General features: G+C 47.2%; 6 protein-coding genes across 6 annotated transcripts; 4 read left to right on the forward strand and 2 right to left on the reverse strand.

The window, feature by feature from the left end:
- Positions 1 to 731: 731 nt before the first annotated feature.
- C8R40DRAFT_1073628 (uncharacterized protein) lies at positions 732 to 1,581 on the forward strand (the record flags this gene model as incomplete). The annotated part of the gene is made up of 2 exons (XM_046226608.1): positions 732 to 1,077; positions 1,130 to 1,581. 2 exons carry the CDS (start codon positions 732 to 734, stop codon positions 1,579 to 1,581), a joined length of 798 nt encoding a protein of 265 aa, XP_046081084.1.
- A 47-nt stretch (positions 1,582 to 1,628) lies between these two features.
- Positions 1,629 to 2,033, forward strand: C8R40DRAFT_670558 (uncharacterized protein). Its single transcript, XM_046235832.1, has one exon. The coding sequence runs from the start codon at positions 1,732 to 1,734 to the stop codon at positions 1,981 to 1,983; it is 252 nt and encodes an 83-aa protein (XP_046081085.1). The 5' UTR covers positions 1,629 to 1,731; the 3' UTR covers positions 1,984 to 2,033.
- A 126-nt stretch (positions 2,034 to 2,159) lies between these two features.
- C8R40DRAFT_1128279 (uncharacterized protein) lies at positions 2,160 to 4,396 on the forward strand. Its single transcript, XM_046229091.1, has 9 exons — positions 2,160 to 2,679; positions 2,742 to 2,846; positions 2,898 to 2,963; positions 3,020 to 3,064; positions 3,124 to 3,294; positions 3,353 to 3,424; positions 3,486 to 3,679; positions 3,741 to 3,815; positions 3,882 to 4,396. Exons 1-9 carry the CDS (start codon positions 2,490 to 2,492, stop codon positions 3,897 to 3,899), a joined length of 936 nt encoding a protein of 311 aa, XP_046081086.1. The 5' UTR covers positions 2,160 to 2,489; the 3' UTR covers positions 3,900 to 4,396.
- A 2,139-nt stretch (positions 4,397 to 6,535) lies between these two features.
- C8R40DRAFT_1000134 (uncharacterized protein) lies at positions 6,536 to 7,543 on the reverse strand (the record flags this gene model as incomplete). Its single annotated transcript, XM_046222741.1, has 1 exon — positions 6,536 to 7,543. A coding segment is annotated over one exon (1,008 nt), but the record flags the coding sequence as incomplete, so codon positions are not given.
- Positions 7,544 to 11,876: 4,333 nt separating this feature from the next.
- On the forward strand, positions 11,877 to 13,374 carry C8R40DRAFT_1001041 (uncharacterized protein; the record flags this gene model as incomplete). The annotated part of the gene is made up of 10 exons (XM_046222752.1): positions 11,877 to 11,991; positions 12,043 to 12,127; positions 12,178 to 12,191; positions 12,246 to 12,376; positions 12,436 to 12,523; positions 12,708 to 12,780; positions 12,832 to 12,999; positions 13,060 to 13,104; positions 13,161 to 13,244; positions 13,305 to 13,374. Coding segments are annotated over 10 exons (873 nt in total), but the record flags the coding sequence as incomplete, so codon positions are not given.
- A 385-nt stretch (positions 13,375 to 13,759) lies between these two features.
- C8R40DRAFT_1058050 (aldehyde dehydrogenase) lies at positions 13,760 to 15,903 on the reverse strand (the record flags this gene model as incomplete). Its single annotated transcript, XM_046225182.1, has 13 exons — positions 13,760 to 13,808; positions 13,858 to 13,952; positions 14,005 to 14,117; positions 14,169 to 14,358; positions 14,416 to 14,461; positions 14,508 to 14,639; positions 14,690 to 14,997; positions 15,056 to 15,087; positions 15,149 to 15,257; positions 15,307 to 15,410; positions 15,461 to 15,661; positions 15,718 to 15,731; positions 15,785 to 15,903. The coding sequence occupies 13 exons, from the start codon at positions 15,901 to 15,903 to the stop codon at positions 13,760 to 13,762; spliced, it is 1,512 nt and encodes a 503-aa protein (XP_046081089.1).
- Between the last annotated feature and the right edge of the window lie 173 nt (positions 15,904 to 16,076).

The following is a 16,076-nucleotide window of genomic DNA, read 5'->3' on the forward strand; positions in this document are numbered from 1 at the left end:
GGGAATCTCATCTTTCATATTCACATCTCGTCGTTAGCCGTCAGCGAGACTTCGACTATGGTCTTCATTGAAATTCAGCCTACATCAACCATGGAATATCGTGTGCTCGCTGTTAGGGATGCCGGAGGGCTTGGATGATGTGATATGGGTAGGAAAATCTGAAAAAAAAAGTGAGTCATACAAATAACTACGTGGCTTCGACGTACTCAACAATTTCGTGAATCTAGTCCGAACCTGTAAAGCCTCAGGCCTTAGGCCTTATGCATATATATGATATCGGCGGCATCAGTCAAAGATCAGAGCCTGACACAGAAGGACCGTATAAGCGCTGAAGCGTACTCATCATTCAAATCTTGATATTGAGGCCAGTCGGAACCGACGATTTTTGTCACACATTGCTTCGGTCCCGCTCTTTTCATCCTAAAAAGGAACAGCAGCGCTTCCCTGGCGCCCGCTATTCTCCTTTTGGGATAACTCGCGACACATTCTCCTCATGGCGGGACCCACAGATGTCTAATTTAGGTTAAATTGGCCGCACACGAGGCGCATTCTTTGACGTCCCGCCTCCCACCGCCCTACCGATGGTTTTTGATTGGCTGGACACATGGTTTATCGCGACAAACACGTCGGGGTATAAGAAATGACTCGAAAATCGTTTCTTTCCCCAGTCATTTTGCTCCCCCCCTCCATCTCCGCCTTTTCCTGCTCCATAGAGTAAATCCCGCCCTACAATGTCATCTTCACACTACTCAAAATCCGTACATTCCGCCCGTTCCCACCGAGACTCCGATATCGAGTCTTGGGGAACCGCTTACTCAGATTCGCGTACTCCAACACCAACTCACACTTCCTCGAACTATGCACAGCCATCGGGCGCATACTCTCATCGATCAAACCCTTCTTATCCTTCGCCCTCCTATGGACCGTCCTCACCCTTCGGCGGTTTCTCGGCTTCCCTCGCATCTTATCCCCAGACTCCTGGAACACCTTATCTGGGTTCCGTTCCATTACCCCAACAGTACGTTAACACGACTGCTCCTCAAACTCCTTATTTGTCCACTATTCCACTGCCGGGCGGTAAGTTCTAGTGCTCCCCAATTACACCCGATTCTTATCAAATTGAACTTAGATGGTACACTCAACCCACTCCTAAGCTACCCACCTAAGGCAGTCTTCAATGTCACCTATCCATGTAGCTCAATCGCCTTTCGCGATGGGCTTTCCTCCAACGATGTTGCCTTGTACCCCCCGGTTCAATCCATCGTCCTCGGTCTCTCTTTCGTATGTGCTGGAAAGAGAATCAGCGTACAAGCTTCTTCATCTCGCGGATTGACAGTGCATGATGTGTTCGTCGCCCTCTCGAACCTTCTGCTCTCCACTCCCACGACCTATGATGTGGCCAATATTCAACCGGATGTATATGCTCGCGGCAAGCTATTGCAAAGTGCGAGACGAAGGAATAACGGCTATCCTCACTTGCGTTGGACAGATCTTCTGGGCGAACGCGTCTACTTTGGCGGTCTAGCCAATATAGGCAATGGCGTTTATGAAGTCGGCTTCGTCTCCGCACCTCTGGCTTGAAAGATATCTGATCTTGCTTGAATGGACGCTGCGCGTCTTTTGAGCAAAGCTGCTCCCACCATGCACTTTTTCACACCTCCCTCTGTCTCTTGTTATATTCTGTTATCCCACCTCAATCTTCTTGCTATCCTCCTTGCTCTGATTTTTTAAATGTCATCCTTTGCTCCAAACTTCTTGTTGTTGCTGCTCCTCGCTGTCCTTTTGTTTTCTTCTTTACTGAACGGACATGCTTTTCCCTTGTGCTGTACCTGGATTCATTGCTTTGGCGAACATTGTAGCTCATACCACACTGTATCATACTATTCCTTTGTATCTATACCCGATCTGTACTATATGTACGTGAACACCCCTCCCTACTTATCTTTTACATCGCTGAAGTATTTATCGGTTCTTAGACGCTAGAATTAAGTACCTTGTAACTTTCTCACTCAATTCACACCGAAGTACCCAAGTTTCGATAGTTCACCGTCTCTATTTCAGAGAGATTGGAAAACTAGGAAAACGCGACCCAGACGCGGCCTGACATGATCACACAGCGCGTCGCGTGCGTGGGAATGGGCATCCGCTTATCTGAATCCGGATTATCCGCTCCTTCTTTATGTATCTCCTTCTCGATTCTCTGTCTTTGTCGGCGCTCTCTTCGAATCCCGCGAACAGAATCACGTCTTCCCCAAATACGGGCTCGCTATCGTGGCAAATATGTGCTTCTTTTTCGGAACTTGTTTTTCACATAAGCAATGTTTTCGTAACTGATGTAGATATTTTTGAGGCTAGCTGTATTCTTAGCATCTGCAAATGCCACCACCCGCCGAAACTTTATTACTGACCATCTGATACCTTGTTTCTGAATTAATTCATAGACTTTGACAGACTGGCGCTCGAAGATAATCTTCCGAATAGACCATATCATGCCTGAAGACGATATTGACAATTCACGCTATCTGTCTAGAAACAGGCGTTACTCCCCGTATGATTCTTCAAGGCACAGGAGTCATCATCGCAGTCGCAGTCGCTCGCCGTCGTACTTTTTGGAAAGGCGTGAAGCTGTTAGGACAACAGCTCTTTCTGGTGTGAATGAGAGCGGGACACCGCTCCAATGTTCGTAATCTGCTTTCCTATAGTGGATTTGTTCATTGGTTGCCCTAACAATACATTTGTAGTGCGAGAAACGAGCCAACTTCAAGTCACCACAACCAAGCGTAAAAGGAACTCGGACGACGTCCGTGATAGATCTCATGTCGACCTTGTATCCGGCGACGATGAAGGTTCGTCTTAACCTTGATGTAATGAAAGATAGTCTAACACTGGTCTCACAGTCTATGTAACCATGAAGGTGACCAAGAGGGAACAAAAAAAAATTCTTCGACGTCGAAGGGAACGAGGTGCGTTTCAAACTCATTAGAGAGAGTCAGCTTCAGATTACTTGCCGATGTCGCAGACAGAGGTCATGAACAGAGAAGTCATTCAAAGAAGAGACGACGTAGTACGTCCTCGTTGACATCGGATTTGAATGGCAGTCGATAATTCTATTCTGGAGTACAGCAGAATATATCAAACATGACAAAAATGGCCATTACGATGACTCTTCCCCCAAGAGAGAACGACGTGAATACTCGCGTACAGAATTCTCTGGACCAAACATGTTCAGCCGGGCTGAACATTTTGCTATCAGAGGGGGGAATCTGTCGGTTGTGGCAGGCGATCAAACGATTCGTGCGTTCTTGCGTATCATAGCTTTTGAATCTTTCTTCTCATGAAGTTTATCAATAAGTTGGAACATCAGAACGATTTCCCAACCCACGCCTTCCCAATCCCAATCAGATGGACCATCCGTATGGAAAAAGTAAGTAGTGTGTACCAGCGAAACGTTGGATTTGGACATGAAATTCTGAATCGTACTATAGATCGTAACAGAACTAAGGACGAACAAGACGATCACTATTCTTCATCACCTCGTAGCAAGCAATCTCAAAGAGAATATTCCAGCGCAGCCAACTTGATGGGGGATATCAAGGTATCAGGACCCAACGCGTTTACCTATGCAAATAATTTCAAAATTCATGGTGGAGACGTTTCGGCGGTGGGTGGTAATCAAACTGTTAGTGAGTTGGCTAGTAATATCAGTGATCCAAATAATGATAATCAATTCTATGCGGAAGTGTATAGGCAGCGTCGTGCAGACAGGTATGCAAACAATCATCAACATGCTCACCCAGATCCTGTCTTTCGGGAAAGTCAGCCTTATATCTAAGCTCGCTCCTGTGTCTTAACTGATTCTATTACATTCCTGTGTTTTTCAGATCTCCCAACAGTCGTAGAGGCTAGTTCATCAACCTCTAGTTTTACCCTTGATCATAGCCAAGATTCCTCTTCATATCAGGATCGAGACCTTCCTATTAGCAGCCCTCCTGCACAGACATATATATCTGGCCCTAGTCTCTTTGCATACTCTTCTGGATTCACGTTGGACGGATCAAACGTACAACCAGGCTCATTTGCTGCAGTGGGGGGTAATCAAATCATCGATATTCTTGGTGATGATGATTCTGTGTAACTTGGGCGAAGAGACAGACATTGTCCCATGTCATTCACAGTGCTATTCTTTCACATTGTTCCGATCTCAATGGTCATGAACCATTGACATATGGGATAATGAGGCTTGATGAGGGAGGTTTCAAGCTTATTTTTGAGATTTCTCACTCCAAGTCGCAATCGTCGTTCACTCTCATTCAATTCGAAGTTAGGCTTATATGTATGCTTGACCCTATAATCTACACGTGTTGACGGTGACGAAGTAAGAAAGAGTTACAAAACACAGCTTGAGTGTGTCGAATAAAAGCATTGTACCTCGCAGTGCCGCTTGGTTCAACCTCTTCATGAATTTCCAACAACAACGCCCCTCGAGCAATGTGAACAGGAGATCGTAATATCCAAATAGGTGAGTTTACCACTATTACGCGATGAACCGTCGACGTTTGATGAAGAGACAGAGGACCTGGACCTGAACAACCGAATGCCTACAGTCCTCAAAATGGTGAATGACAAGTTGGAGGCATCTAATGCTCGATATTCACCTGCCATACATTGCAGACTTCGTTCAAACAATGATATCAAGACACCAGCAAGAGATGCTTCATTTGCTCGAGCGATATGGAAGTGGGTATCACCTCACAAGCAATTCGACCGAATCGTTATCGGATAATGTAATGACGTTTAGTTCGGCAAGTTAGCGAACTTCAACGTTACCTGGAAACGGCACCGTCCGTGAATGTAGATGGAGCGAGCGCGTTCGCCAATGCCAATCGATTTACAATTTCGGGGGGATCCTTTCCTACGATTGGTGGAAATCAAGTTGTCGCTAGTTTGTTTTCCATCTTGTGATCCAAATTCGGTACCTAAACAGTCCTTGTTTAGCTATCCACTCAAAGGACGGCTCCATGGATGCTCAGACATTATCTGTACAGCAGGCAATTGCAACTGCCTCTCGCTATTCAGAGCAGGGTGGGTTGTGCGACATTGCAATCTTTTGTTCGCCTCTATTCTGACTGACCCCACGTCCCGATTGTAAATAGGATTGTTAAAAGACGAAAGCACATCATATCCACCCACACAAGCCGTCCCCGGGAATATTGCGCAACTGGAAACCTACCCTAGTACTACAAGTCCGCCTGTTCAGATTGCTGATGATTTGAACATGTTTTAACCCGGCACTTTGCAGGTCCCCGGAATCCCTTCCGCAACCCCTCCTCCCTCCAAGGTTCATCTGGTGTTACTCGAACTGAAACTCGAATGTCCGTCAGTATATCCGGGCCAAGTCTTTTAGCGAACGCTTCACACTTCGAATTTGGTGAAGGAGTGAAAATGTCTAACGGAGCTTTGTCCGCTGTCGCTAAAAATCAATTCATTCTCGAACTAGGAGATAGTGAACAACCGGAAGGTGCGCTTCGTCTTCAAATATTGCTTGAAGGGGGATACTGAACAATAAAATAAAGATGATCTACAACAGCTTGAGTCCTGAAATTGAAAGTTTCAATCATGGCATGCACCAGGCGCACAGAGAGTGATACCAAGATTCACATGACCGGTCTGGCCATCTGAGTAATAATCAATAATATCACCGACTCTGAAAGAGGAGGTCCTTGTTCGCACCAAATGGCAATCAAAAGTCGTGAGTTTTTGTGATGGTAGTGTCCCAGTGACACAAATGTGCAGTGCCTTTCGGGGGTTCCGGCACACTGGTTTGCAGCATTTTGCAGTCTGATGCAAATGTGCTGTACTTTCGGGGTTTCCGGTGCACTGCAGTGCACTGCTCAGAGAGGCTCAGAGCTGTTCCCATCCATCTCAAGGGGAACACACACATTTTTAGATTCAACATGGCAATGGGAGAGAGGTAGATAGATGTACCCTGGACATACCTGCTTATGCTGCCAGGCTACTATCTGGGTTTGTTTTTTAAGCACACTTTCTACATAGAAAGGGAAATTAGGTTTCATATTCAACTAAAATATTGACTTTCAGAGTCGGGGACTGCCGTGCGGGGCGCGGCGCTAAAGGATTAAATGGTTATACATACACTCTTGTACAATAAAAAATCTCTTGTTACACTCTTTGAACTTAGCTAGATACAGTTGTAGATTGTGTGAGCCGCGGGCTCGAAGGAATATATATATACATGCTACTATGTGCAGTGAGCGATGAGACTAGAGGGATTGGGGAAGAGGGCCGAAGGTCCTCAGGTCCCAACTGCAGTGATATTCTGTTGGCGCGGTTAGCTGCGATTCCCAAATGGAAGGAGTGCGCGACGCATCCAGCGAACCGCGGATACCCATGTGGAAGGAGAGCACTTACATCGAACTGGGGGCATGGAATATTGGATGAGGGATTGATGTAGTTCTGGCTGCATGTAGGGTGCCATGATTTCAGCATGCTTGCGGAGATAAAGGAGGAAGGCATCACTCTTCCAACGCCCGATGACCCGGATGGCATCAAAGGGTACGCCTCGGAGGAGGTACTCCAATGTTGCACCAATTCTGATTCCGTGACCTTGGATTACTGGAAGACCCCTCGCTTGAGCAATTTTTTGGATGCGGCATATGAAGGCGGATTTGGTTAGAGGTCGGAGTGAGATGTGTCTTCCTGAGAGGTGCTTGTAGGCAAACAAGTGGTCCGAGGGTCCTGGGTTATTTACTCTGAGTTGGTTTTGAAACCACTGATCTGGGTCCGAAGAGCCAAGCTGCTTGGAGAAGTAGATGTCTTCACCATCAGATTGGTTAGATTTGGTGCGAGGGATGTGTAGAATGGTAGTCTTGAAGCCATTTCGATCGGAGGTTTCGTGGACTTGCGAAGGGGTGACATAAGCGTGATTGTTGGCGGAGAAGTCTTTCAGATTGGGAACTGTGAGTTCTCCGACTCTGGCTGCACAGTAGAAACTCGTGGTGAGGCAGCCTCCGCAGGCTGCATCAAAAGGATCGTTAGGGTCCAATCCAGTTAGTATGCTTTCAATATAACTGATGGTGAAGGGAAGCCTTTTCTTCCGCTTAGACCGTTCGGGCTGTAGACGCTCCGCCCCTTGAATCATAGTGTCGATTGGGGCTTTGTCAATTTTCCACTCTATGCCATGTATGATGTGCCAAGCACGTACACCGTAGATGTAGTTCTTCACTGAGGTGCCTGCATAGTGTCCGGCCATGGTTGCGATCCAAGATTGGAGGAGGTCGAGGCTGCAGGGTGCACGTTGAAGTTCGGGAATTTCGCGAGAGTCGCAGAATACATGGAAGGCGAGGAGGCCAGAAGCATATGTTTCGAGAGTGCTTTCGGCAAATCCTGCTGTGAGAACTGATTGGATGCGCTCGGCAAACTCATCTGAAAGGTCAAGAGAGTGACCGGTGGTATCACGGAGGACGCGCTTGGAGGCAGGGCACCATTTTGTTAATCGCTCACGAGCCGGACAATGTGGACGTAGTACAGAATGAATGGGAGTTAAATTGGATGGGTAACTATTCACAGTGGACGTTTGTATGTTACGTAGAGGGGCAGAACTAGCATTGGGGTATTGGGAGGTTGCAGGGCGATTACCAGGCGTTATCGAAAGCGGCAAGGAGTCTGCCTTCTTCTTCGAGTCTCCATTGATTGAATTCGAGCCTTTCGTGGGAGCACTTCGGCCTAGATGGGAGACCGTCGCTAGGGTGAGGGTCTCGGAGAGCAAGTTCAGCTGGGGAGAGTGGTTCGTCGTAATCAATAATGAAGTCGGAGAGGTATTGTGGGATGGGAATACGAGGGAGGAGGAATTTGAGAGGACCGATTTTTCCTCGTGAGAAGGGATCAGCTGGGTTACTGGCACTTGGGATGTAGCGGGTGTGGACAAAGAAGTTTCTCGATGCAAGGATTTCGTGAGTGCGGCGGAATAATAAATTCGTGGCTCGGTTCCTACTCCTACCACTCCACCACCCTTCGACCACTCCTTCGTTGTCACCCCAGACTTTGTAGTGATGTCCCGCGTTGGTGAGGTCTGCGAATGTGAGAACGAGGAGGTGGAATCCTGCTGCTTCGGCCCATCCAATGTCTCGTTCGTTTTGATGACCTCGCCACCCAGGAAGGAGTCAGTATGACCTCCAGAAACCTTGGATGCATAGGCCGATGCCATAGCCGCTGCTGGCGTCCGAGTATGCATGGATATCGATGAGAGTCGCAGGTCCAGGGATGGGAGAAGAGATGGGAGCAGACAAGGTTAATTTCCACCAACAAAGATCCGCGTGCCAGCCTCGAGGCGCATGATGCTTAGTGAAAGGAGCTGCATGACTAAGTTCGGCCTCGAATTTCTCGAGTTCTATTAGGTACGATCTGCCAATAGGTAAAACGAGGCTGACGTGGAGAAGCTTGCCGTAAAGTTTCGATACTTGTTGGGTGTTGTGTGAAGGCCAATTTTCCCATTCTTCGAGCTCCTTCAAGTACTTTAGGCGTTTGGAGAGGGGAACTGAGACAAGTCGGGATGAGATATGCCATTGGAAGCCGAAGTATGTGGGGTTGTCACAGAAAGGAACATCTTTGTCCTTAGCCCACTGGTAACCTAGGGGGAGTGTAATCCGGTCGATATCACAGAATGCGTATGTGTATTTTCGATCTACTAATGATCTTGGGGATATGTTTGAGAGATCGCGGATGTCAAAGGTGAAGTCGTCATCAAATTCCTCGAGTTGTCCACTTGGAAGAGTTTGACCTAGGAATAAAAGTCTGCCCTTGTGGTGCTTGAGGCCGCCTGTTTCCCGTATGCGTGTTTTGAGTTGATTTCTGAGCTCATTGTACTGTTTCAGGTGTGAGATTAGGATTCTAATCCAAAAGTGATCATCTACCCATTTGGTTAACGGACCAAGTCCTCTACCTCTGCAGATTTCTATGCCTGCATCTGCAACATGTCTATATGCACCGCCGGCTGAAGAGAGACCAAACATGACCCTGGTGTCGACACAGAATTGGTCAGAGTCAAGCCGGATTACTGCACCTGCCCACTGCGAAGGGTGCAATGGGACCATGCGATAGGCTTCCGACAGGTCTCTGACTGCACCTTGTGCATTTGGTGGCAGAGTCCATAGGAGTCGACAGGTGTTGGCGAATGTTCCCCAAAAGCACGGATAGAGGGATGAGTCAATATTGGAGTTTATGGAGGAGATGGTAGCGAGCGAAGCGGTGGAGATGGGTTGATGAGGGAAAGAGAGGTTTTCAAGCAGACGGAACTTTCCTGGTTTTCCTGATTTGGGGATCATAGATATGGGGGATGTTTGAAAGGAACCTATTATTTCTTCGAGGATATGTCTGGAGAATGGCCCGATCCATCGCTTGAGGCTGATCTCGTTATTTACAATCGATTTGAAGGCTTTTATAGATTCAGGGTCATCTAGTTTATTAGGAGGGGAGAACGTATGGTTGATTGGGGGAATACCGATTTTGAAACCGGAACGAATTGAATTTGATAGAGTTGGGTATTTGGGGAGTAGTCCGAGTTCTGATAGGGCCAGATGCCATGCTTTTGCGTCCAAGGGCGTGCGAATCCGTGTTCTACTGTTTTTCAGGGCAGTTTTCAGCTCCATGACTGGAGTGAGCACAGCCTGAGCAGCGGTGCTTTTCTGGGTGCGTCTTGCCGGTACAGCCATTAGGGCGCTGCCAGTCCGCGCACAGTTCGAGTCCCACATAGTTGCCCCTTGAGATTTCCAGGTAGCCGTTCCTGTTCCAGTTGCAGAGGACCGCTTGCTTTCCGTTCCATAGTGTGGTTCGTGAGCACCGGCGGATGTCGTGTTTGTCTCTGCCAAGGCATCTATGATACCGCGATAATTTTGGCTGATTGGCTTCACGAAAGGAACGTGGGAAATCGGGTGTATAGTCCTCCTCTTGTTTGAGGTTACTGGCTTTGCGAGGGGACGTGGATGGGTAAGGATTGCGCCTGGACTTCGAGGGCCTTGATTGGTGATGAGGGTCTGAGACCCAGGTGTTATTGGGTTGCGAGGGGGCACTCCGAGAATGGTGCTGGGCGATGACTGCCTGCATCTCTGATTAGCGAAGGTAGCGTAGCAAGGGAACAGAAGTTCAGGTGGTGTTAGCGAAGTTTAGCGGTAGCGAGTTTGTGATAACGGTCAAGGGTTATCAGGTTCGTTAGCAGCAATGCATGCGATTAGCGTTGATAGTGATTAGCAAGAAAGAGATTGTAAAGTTAGCGTTTAGCGGCGGTTTCGGAAAGGTGAGAATTGATAGGGAGTAATAATTAGTAGAGAGTTTATTGGGAGAGGGAGGAGAGAAGACATACCCTTTAAGGCTTTGGCATGGTCTTAACTGCGAATTTCGTTACGACATTCGTCTAAAGTTTCCTCCATGATTACGGCCAGGTCGAAGGGATCCCCTTTTTCGTTGTCCTTGTACCAAGAAAGACGTGTTTCGGCTTGATAGAAGGCCATCGTGCATTCGCCATTGGTTTTCCTTAACTCTGGGTGCATTTCCATGTTGGCGAAGAATCAAGCAAACATGTCGACATGTATGTCGGGGAAAGCACCGAGAGAAAGGGCACCGAGGAAGCCGCTTTTGGCTCGCATGACCTGGTTCCAGGTGAGACGAAGATCAGGGATGGCGTTGGGGGAGGCGCGGACAGAGGTTGTGGAAACAAGAGTGAGAGAGGCATTTGATGCTATCGCGGGGTCGCTCTCGAACTCGAAGCGGTTATTGTCCACCACTTCTCTCATTCGTTCTCTGGCTTCTCTCTCGGCGTCTGGTAGAAAGTACCAAAGCGGTACGTATTTGCGAGCCGTCATGAGCTTTTCGGCGTAAGGGTGGTAGTGGTGCGGAACGGAACGATGGCCAACACCTTGTTTGAAGTTTGGGGGGGGAGTTCGTTTCTTTTCCCTTTCCTTTGCCAGCTCCACTTCTTTCTCTCTTTCTTCTACCTCGCGTTGTCTTGTCGATTCCTCTTCGTCAGCTCTCCTTTGTTCGCCAGCTGCATGTTCTTCCTGAAGTTGCACTTGGTATTGAGCCCTCAAATTAGCATTCTCAGTTTCCCATTGACTTCTTAGCTTAAGGATGGCCTGCTCATTGTTTGTTATGTCTGGACTATTTGCGTCTGCTATGAGAGCGTTGCGAATTACATCGTAGAGGTTGTTGCTGAAGTCGGGACAGGGAATTTTAGCTGGGTCGAAGTCTATTCGATTAGCCATTCAATTGGGATGAAGCACAAGTACTACTGAGGAGGTACGAATTGAGGAGTACGAATTCCACCAAAGAAAAGAGGTGTTGAAGCGCGGAGACGACTCAACACGATGCAGTACCTGAAAGGAGGAGGGTACTGCATCATGTGCCCGTTCGAAGACTATGGTTTGCCTACGGGTGTCGGCAAACCGGCACTTGTTGCCAGCTTTCAAGCTCGTACTTCATTGACATTGGTGATGGCTGCACCTACGTCTTCAAAGGAACCTCCTTCGACTAGTGATCGCCGTGCTTCAAGGAAATCTGCCGGTCAGACTAATACCAACGCGAAAAAAGACTCGAAACGCGCTTCAGGTGTCCGCAATACAAAGGCTGCGGTCATGGGGTCGAACGACGAAGAAGAAGGAAACTCAGATGAAGTTAGTGACAGTGAAGAACAACCAGCAAAGAAGAAAGGTCCAAGGAAGAGAAACGCACGAAAGAGAGCTAAAGATTATGACAGCGACGCGTTGGATGACGACTCGGAATTTGATGAAGCAGATGAGGAAGACGAGGAAGAACCCAGGAAGCCGAAAAGGAAACGGGCGAATTCCGGGAAACAAGACAAGACGCATTCACCGCGTAAAAGACGCCGTAAAGCAAATAAAGACGACGAAGAGGATGACTTTGATCTGAAGGAGGGACAGGAAGTCGTTGGAGAGGTCGTTCAAGCTCCCAAAACTGGACGAGGTATATATCCTTCTCGACTGAATGAACAATCTCGTTTACCTTGTCTGGCAGTACCTCCTGGTCAAATATCCAAGAATACTTTTGATTTCTTGCAAAAACTTACGGACCCAGAATGTAACGACCGGGAGTGGTACGCGTTTCAATATTCTTTCGCATTACAAATAGTTCAAATTCTATGTCATGCAGGTTCAAGTTGCATGGTAAAGGTTCCTTCGTTGTTTCGTCCAAATATCATCTTACAATCCGAGTCATAGAGCCTGTATACCGTCTCGCTGAGAAGGAATTCAAGGATTTTGTGGACGCATTCACTGAAATCCTGACAGAGGTCGACCCGCATATTCCTCCCCTACCACCCAAAGACGTAATTCATCGCATTTACAGAGATGTAAGGACATAGCTGTGTAACCTCGTCGCCGTTTGATATTCATTATGTGCTCCTTACAGGTACGTTTCAGCAACGATAAAACCCCTTACAAGAAGAACTTGTCTGGTAGCTTTTCCAGGAGCGGTAGGAAAGGAATCTTTGCATGTTGTAAGTTCCATTTATACCCCCTCAATGTCTTTGTATCAACATGGCTTCGCAATAGATCATGTGTGAGATGAGCACTTCTTGTCCTTGTCAGTGCTGAATCTGAAAACTGCATTACATGAAATTATCCAGCTCCAGTAAGCTTGCTGTTACTTCTTCCTGTGGCTCGTACCCAATTTGTTACCAGTCAGTCCAGGCGGCGAAACCCTTCTTGCTGCCGGTACATGGTGTCCAGGCAAAAACGAGCTTGCTACTATCCGGTGAGCTCCACACTTCCTTTGACTAACTCTGGACCTGATGAGACTCCGTAGTTCGAACATTGCTCGTTCATCCGATAGACTCAGACATGTCATCTCTGACCCTGAGTTTGTCAAGCTCTTCGGTGAACCAAAGCCGATGAAAGATGGAGGTCGCAGGAACATCTTTGGTGCAGAGGATGAGTTGAAAGTAGCGCCGAAGGGCTTTGCCAAGGACCACAAGTGAGGAAGCGAAGCCTTCAATTCTCTGTTCACTCGTACTGACAGTTGCGTTGTAACCAGGGATATTGATCTTCTCAAATGTCGTACTTTTGCGGTTGTACATCGGTGAGGCTAAACTCTGCTTCCCGGTCGCCCTCAAATGTTAATGCATGCAGGAATAGTTTCAAGGATTCTGAGGTACTCGCTCCCGACTTCAAGAACAAATTAGGTGAAGTTGCAGCCGTGGTCCGACCGTTCGTGCACTGGTGAGCTCGGATTGCATTCTCAGATTATACTTACATTTGTACTCAATCATGCCTTACTAGTCTAAATGACTTGATGACGTTACAAGATAACGATGGCGGCGACGACGACGAGGATGGTGATGATGAGGAAATTTGATCTTCATTCGTTTTGTCGATATTTGAATTACTGTACACCGCGCTATTATTCTTTATACTCGAGAGTTTGCAGGTGTACCAGGGTGTACCAGGGTGTACCTGTGATGATGAGGGAAGGACCAAGGCTGTGAACCAACGCGAAGTCGTTCAGAAGACGGAGGTAACGAAAGATCATTGAATATGTAGCATATATGTATCGGAAAACTGATGGTGTGTCACTCGCGCGCGCCCAGTATTGTTGGAAATGTTGAAGAAATGAATCATAATGCATATTGACACCAAATTCTATCGTATATCATACAGTATGCTACAATCGTAACGGCTTTGGTTTTCATCTCCCTCGGATCTTATTCAACAGTGATTGTTTCGGTTTCGTTCGTTTACATAACATATCCAAGGTTAACTTGAACAGCCTTGACAGCAGTGTAACTGGAAAAACATGAATTAGATGGGCAAGAGGAATCTGGAAGTTGCTCACTTGGCAAGGGCATACTCGCCAAGTTCCCGACCAATACCAGACTGTTTGAATCCACCAAAGGGAACGTTGGGATGTATTTGGTTCACGCAGTTGACCTAAAATTGCAAGTGAATATGAAATGTGCGAAGAAGAATTATTTGACTGTACCCAGGCAGTTCCAGCCTTTAATCGGTGAGCGATTGTAAGGGCACGGGTGATATTCTGGCTAAACACAGCGGCGGCTAAGCCAAACACAGAGTCATTGGCTTGTTGAACAACATCTAGCATAGGGAGTCGTAAAAAAACACAAGTAAAGACAGATTGTCACAAACCTTCCTCATCCTCGAATTTAATGACAACACCGACTGGACCGAAGATCTCTTCTTGGACAATCTTCATATCAGGTGTGGTGTCCGTAAAGATAGTGGGGTTGATAAAATATCCCTCTGTGCCGTTACGGTCACCACCTAGAACAACGGTAGCACCTTGATCTTTCCCGGATTGAATAAAGCCCATAATACGCTATAGTTGTGTCAGCTCAGAGCATCCTATTCTATGCGAACGAAGAAAAAGACTGACATCAAACTGATTTTTCGAGACTTGAGGACCCTGGTAAGAGTCGGGACTAAATGGGTCCCCGACCTGTAGGGAAGTTCAGTTCTTTATTTCACCCATATGTGTCCCAAATTTTACTGGCCTTTAATGCCCGACTCTTCTCGGTGAACTTGGCAAGAAACTCGTCGTAGATTCCGGACTGAACGAAGATACGAGAACCAGCAGTGCAGGCTTGCCCGTGGTTCCAGCTGGAGGAATTTTGTCAATAGTGGTCGATGAATTGTTAGACAGAACTTACTAGCTGCCGTGAACTGCCCAACTGACGGCTTGGTCAAGGTCCGCATCATTACATATGATGTTGGCGTTTTTGCCTCCAAGCTCGAGTGTAACATTCTTCAAATTACTCTTCGCAGCAGCTTCCATAACCTTCCGACCGACCAATGTGCTCCCGGTGAAAGCGATCTTCTCAATTTTCATATGACTAGCAATTGCCGCTCCGACAGTGCTCCCGTATCCAGTGAGGAGATTGAAGACCCCAGGTGGGAATCCGGCTTCTTGGATAAGCTCACACATTCGCAGAGCAGTTAGGGGAGTAAATTCAGAAGGCTAAGGGAGTGGGTCTACGTAAGAGGCTGAAATTCGCCACAGATATACGTGACATTACCTTCATTACAATACAATTCCCCGTGGCAAGAGCTATGTGTACGTGGATTGTGAGTATGAATTGGAGAGCCTGAAGAACGCACTCAAAACATACCAGGTCCAATTTTCCAAGTCATCATTACTAGAGGGAAGTTCCATGGAATGATTTGACCCACAACCCCAATCGGTTCGTGACGGCTATACGTGAGTTTCTTCTCGTCCGTCTGATTGTTTTGTTAGCGATAGACGTTGACGAACGCTCACAAGACTCACCTCCTGAACTTGGCCGTGAATTTTGTCAGCCCAGCCGGCGTAATAGCGGATTGTTTCAATAGCGATGGGGATGTCAGCATTCATCGCCCAGCTGAAAGTTTTTCCTGTAGCGCAAAATTGGTCTTTTCTGCCTGCATAATTCTACAAGGCATACCGTTGTTCAGTGATTCGAGGGCAGAAAGTTCCTGCTGATGTTCCTCCATGAGCTGAGCAAGTTTGCCCAACATTTTAGCGCGTCCGGCGCCTCCCACGTTGAGCCCCCATGTGGTATCGAACGCCTTCTGGGCTGCATCTACAGCGATATCGACATCTTTAGATGTAGCTTCGGCTACTTTAGTAGTAATCTTTCCCGTAGCTATTCAATCAAATGGTGAATACCAAGAAAAAGCCGACGATAGTTGTCGTTCTCACTAGGATTGATAACGCTAAGAAAACATACCTATTAGCTGCAGCACGCATCGAAAACAGAAGAACGTACTCGATCGTAGTACCATCTGAGCCTTCGACGAACTTACCGTTGATATACAGGCCGGTACTGAACAAACTTTTGCCTTTGTAGACAGGAGTGTTGAATTCATGTGTGAAGGTGGGAGTCATTGTAGGAAGTTGTAGAAGGACTCGAGTCTTCGCTCTCCTTTTAAAAGGCTTGAAGAGATAGAGGGCATATCGTCCTTTTACTCTGTGTTTGCCGATGACAAGATGATGTCCCCGGCTACTCCATGGGTTTGCTCCAAGTACCATTCCTCTGCACAAAATCGTGCCTAATCGTT

Source organism: Lentinula edodes (genome assembly GCF_021015755.1).
Source record: "Lentinula edodes strain Le(Bin) 0899 ss11 chromosome Unknown C8R40scaffold_49, whole genome shotgun sequence".
NCBI lineage: Eukaryota > Fungi > Basidiomycota > Agaricomycetes > Agaricales > Omphalotaceae > Lentinula > Lentinula edodes.

Coding starts and splice junctions, on each gene's coding strand:
- C8R40DRAFT_670558 (XM_046235832.1), top strand. CDS start 1,732: ATGTCATCCTTTGCTCCAAACTTCTTGTTGTTGCTGCTCCTCGCTGTC.
- C8R40DRAFT_1128279 (XM_046229091.1), top strand. CDS start 2,490: ATGCCTGAAGACGATATTGACAATTCACGCTATCTGTCTAGAAACAGG. Junction 2,680..2,741: donor GAGCGGGACACCGCTCCAAT/GTTCGTAATCTG, acceptor ATACATTTGTAG/TGCGAGAAACGAGCCAACTT. Junction 3,680..3,740: donor CGGTGGGTGGTAATCAAACT/GTTAGTGAGTTG, acceptor TCTATGCGGAAG/TGTATAGGCAGCGTCGTGCA.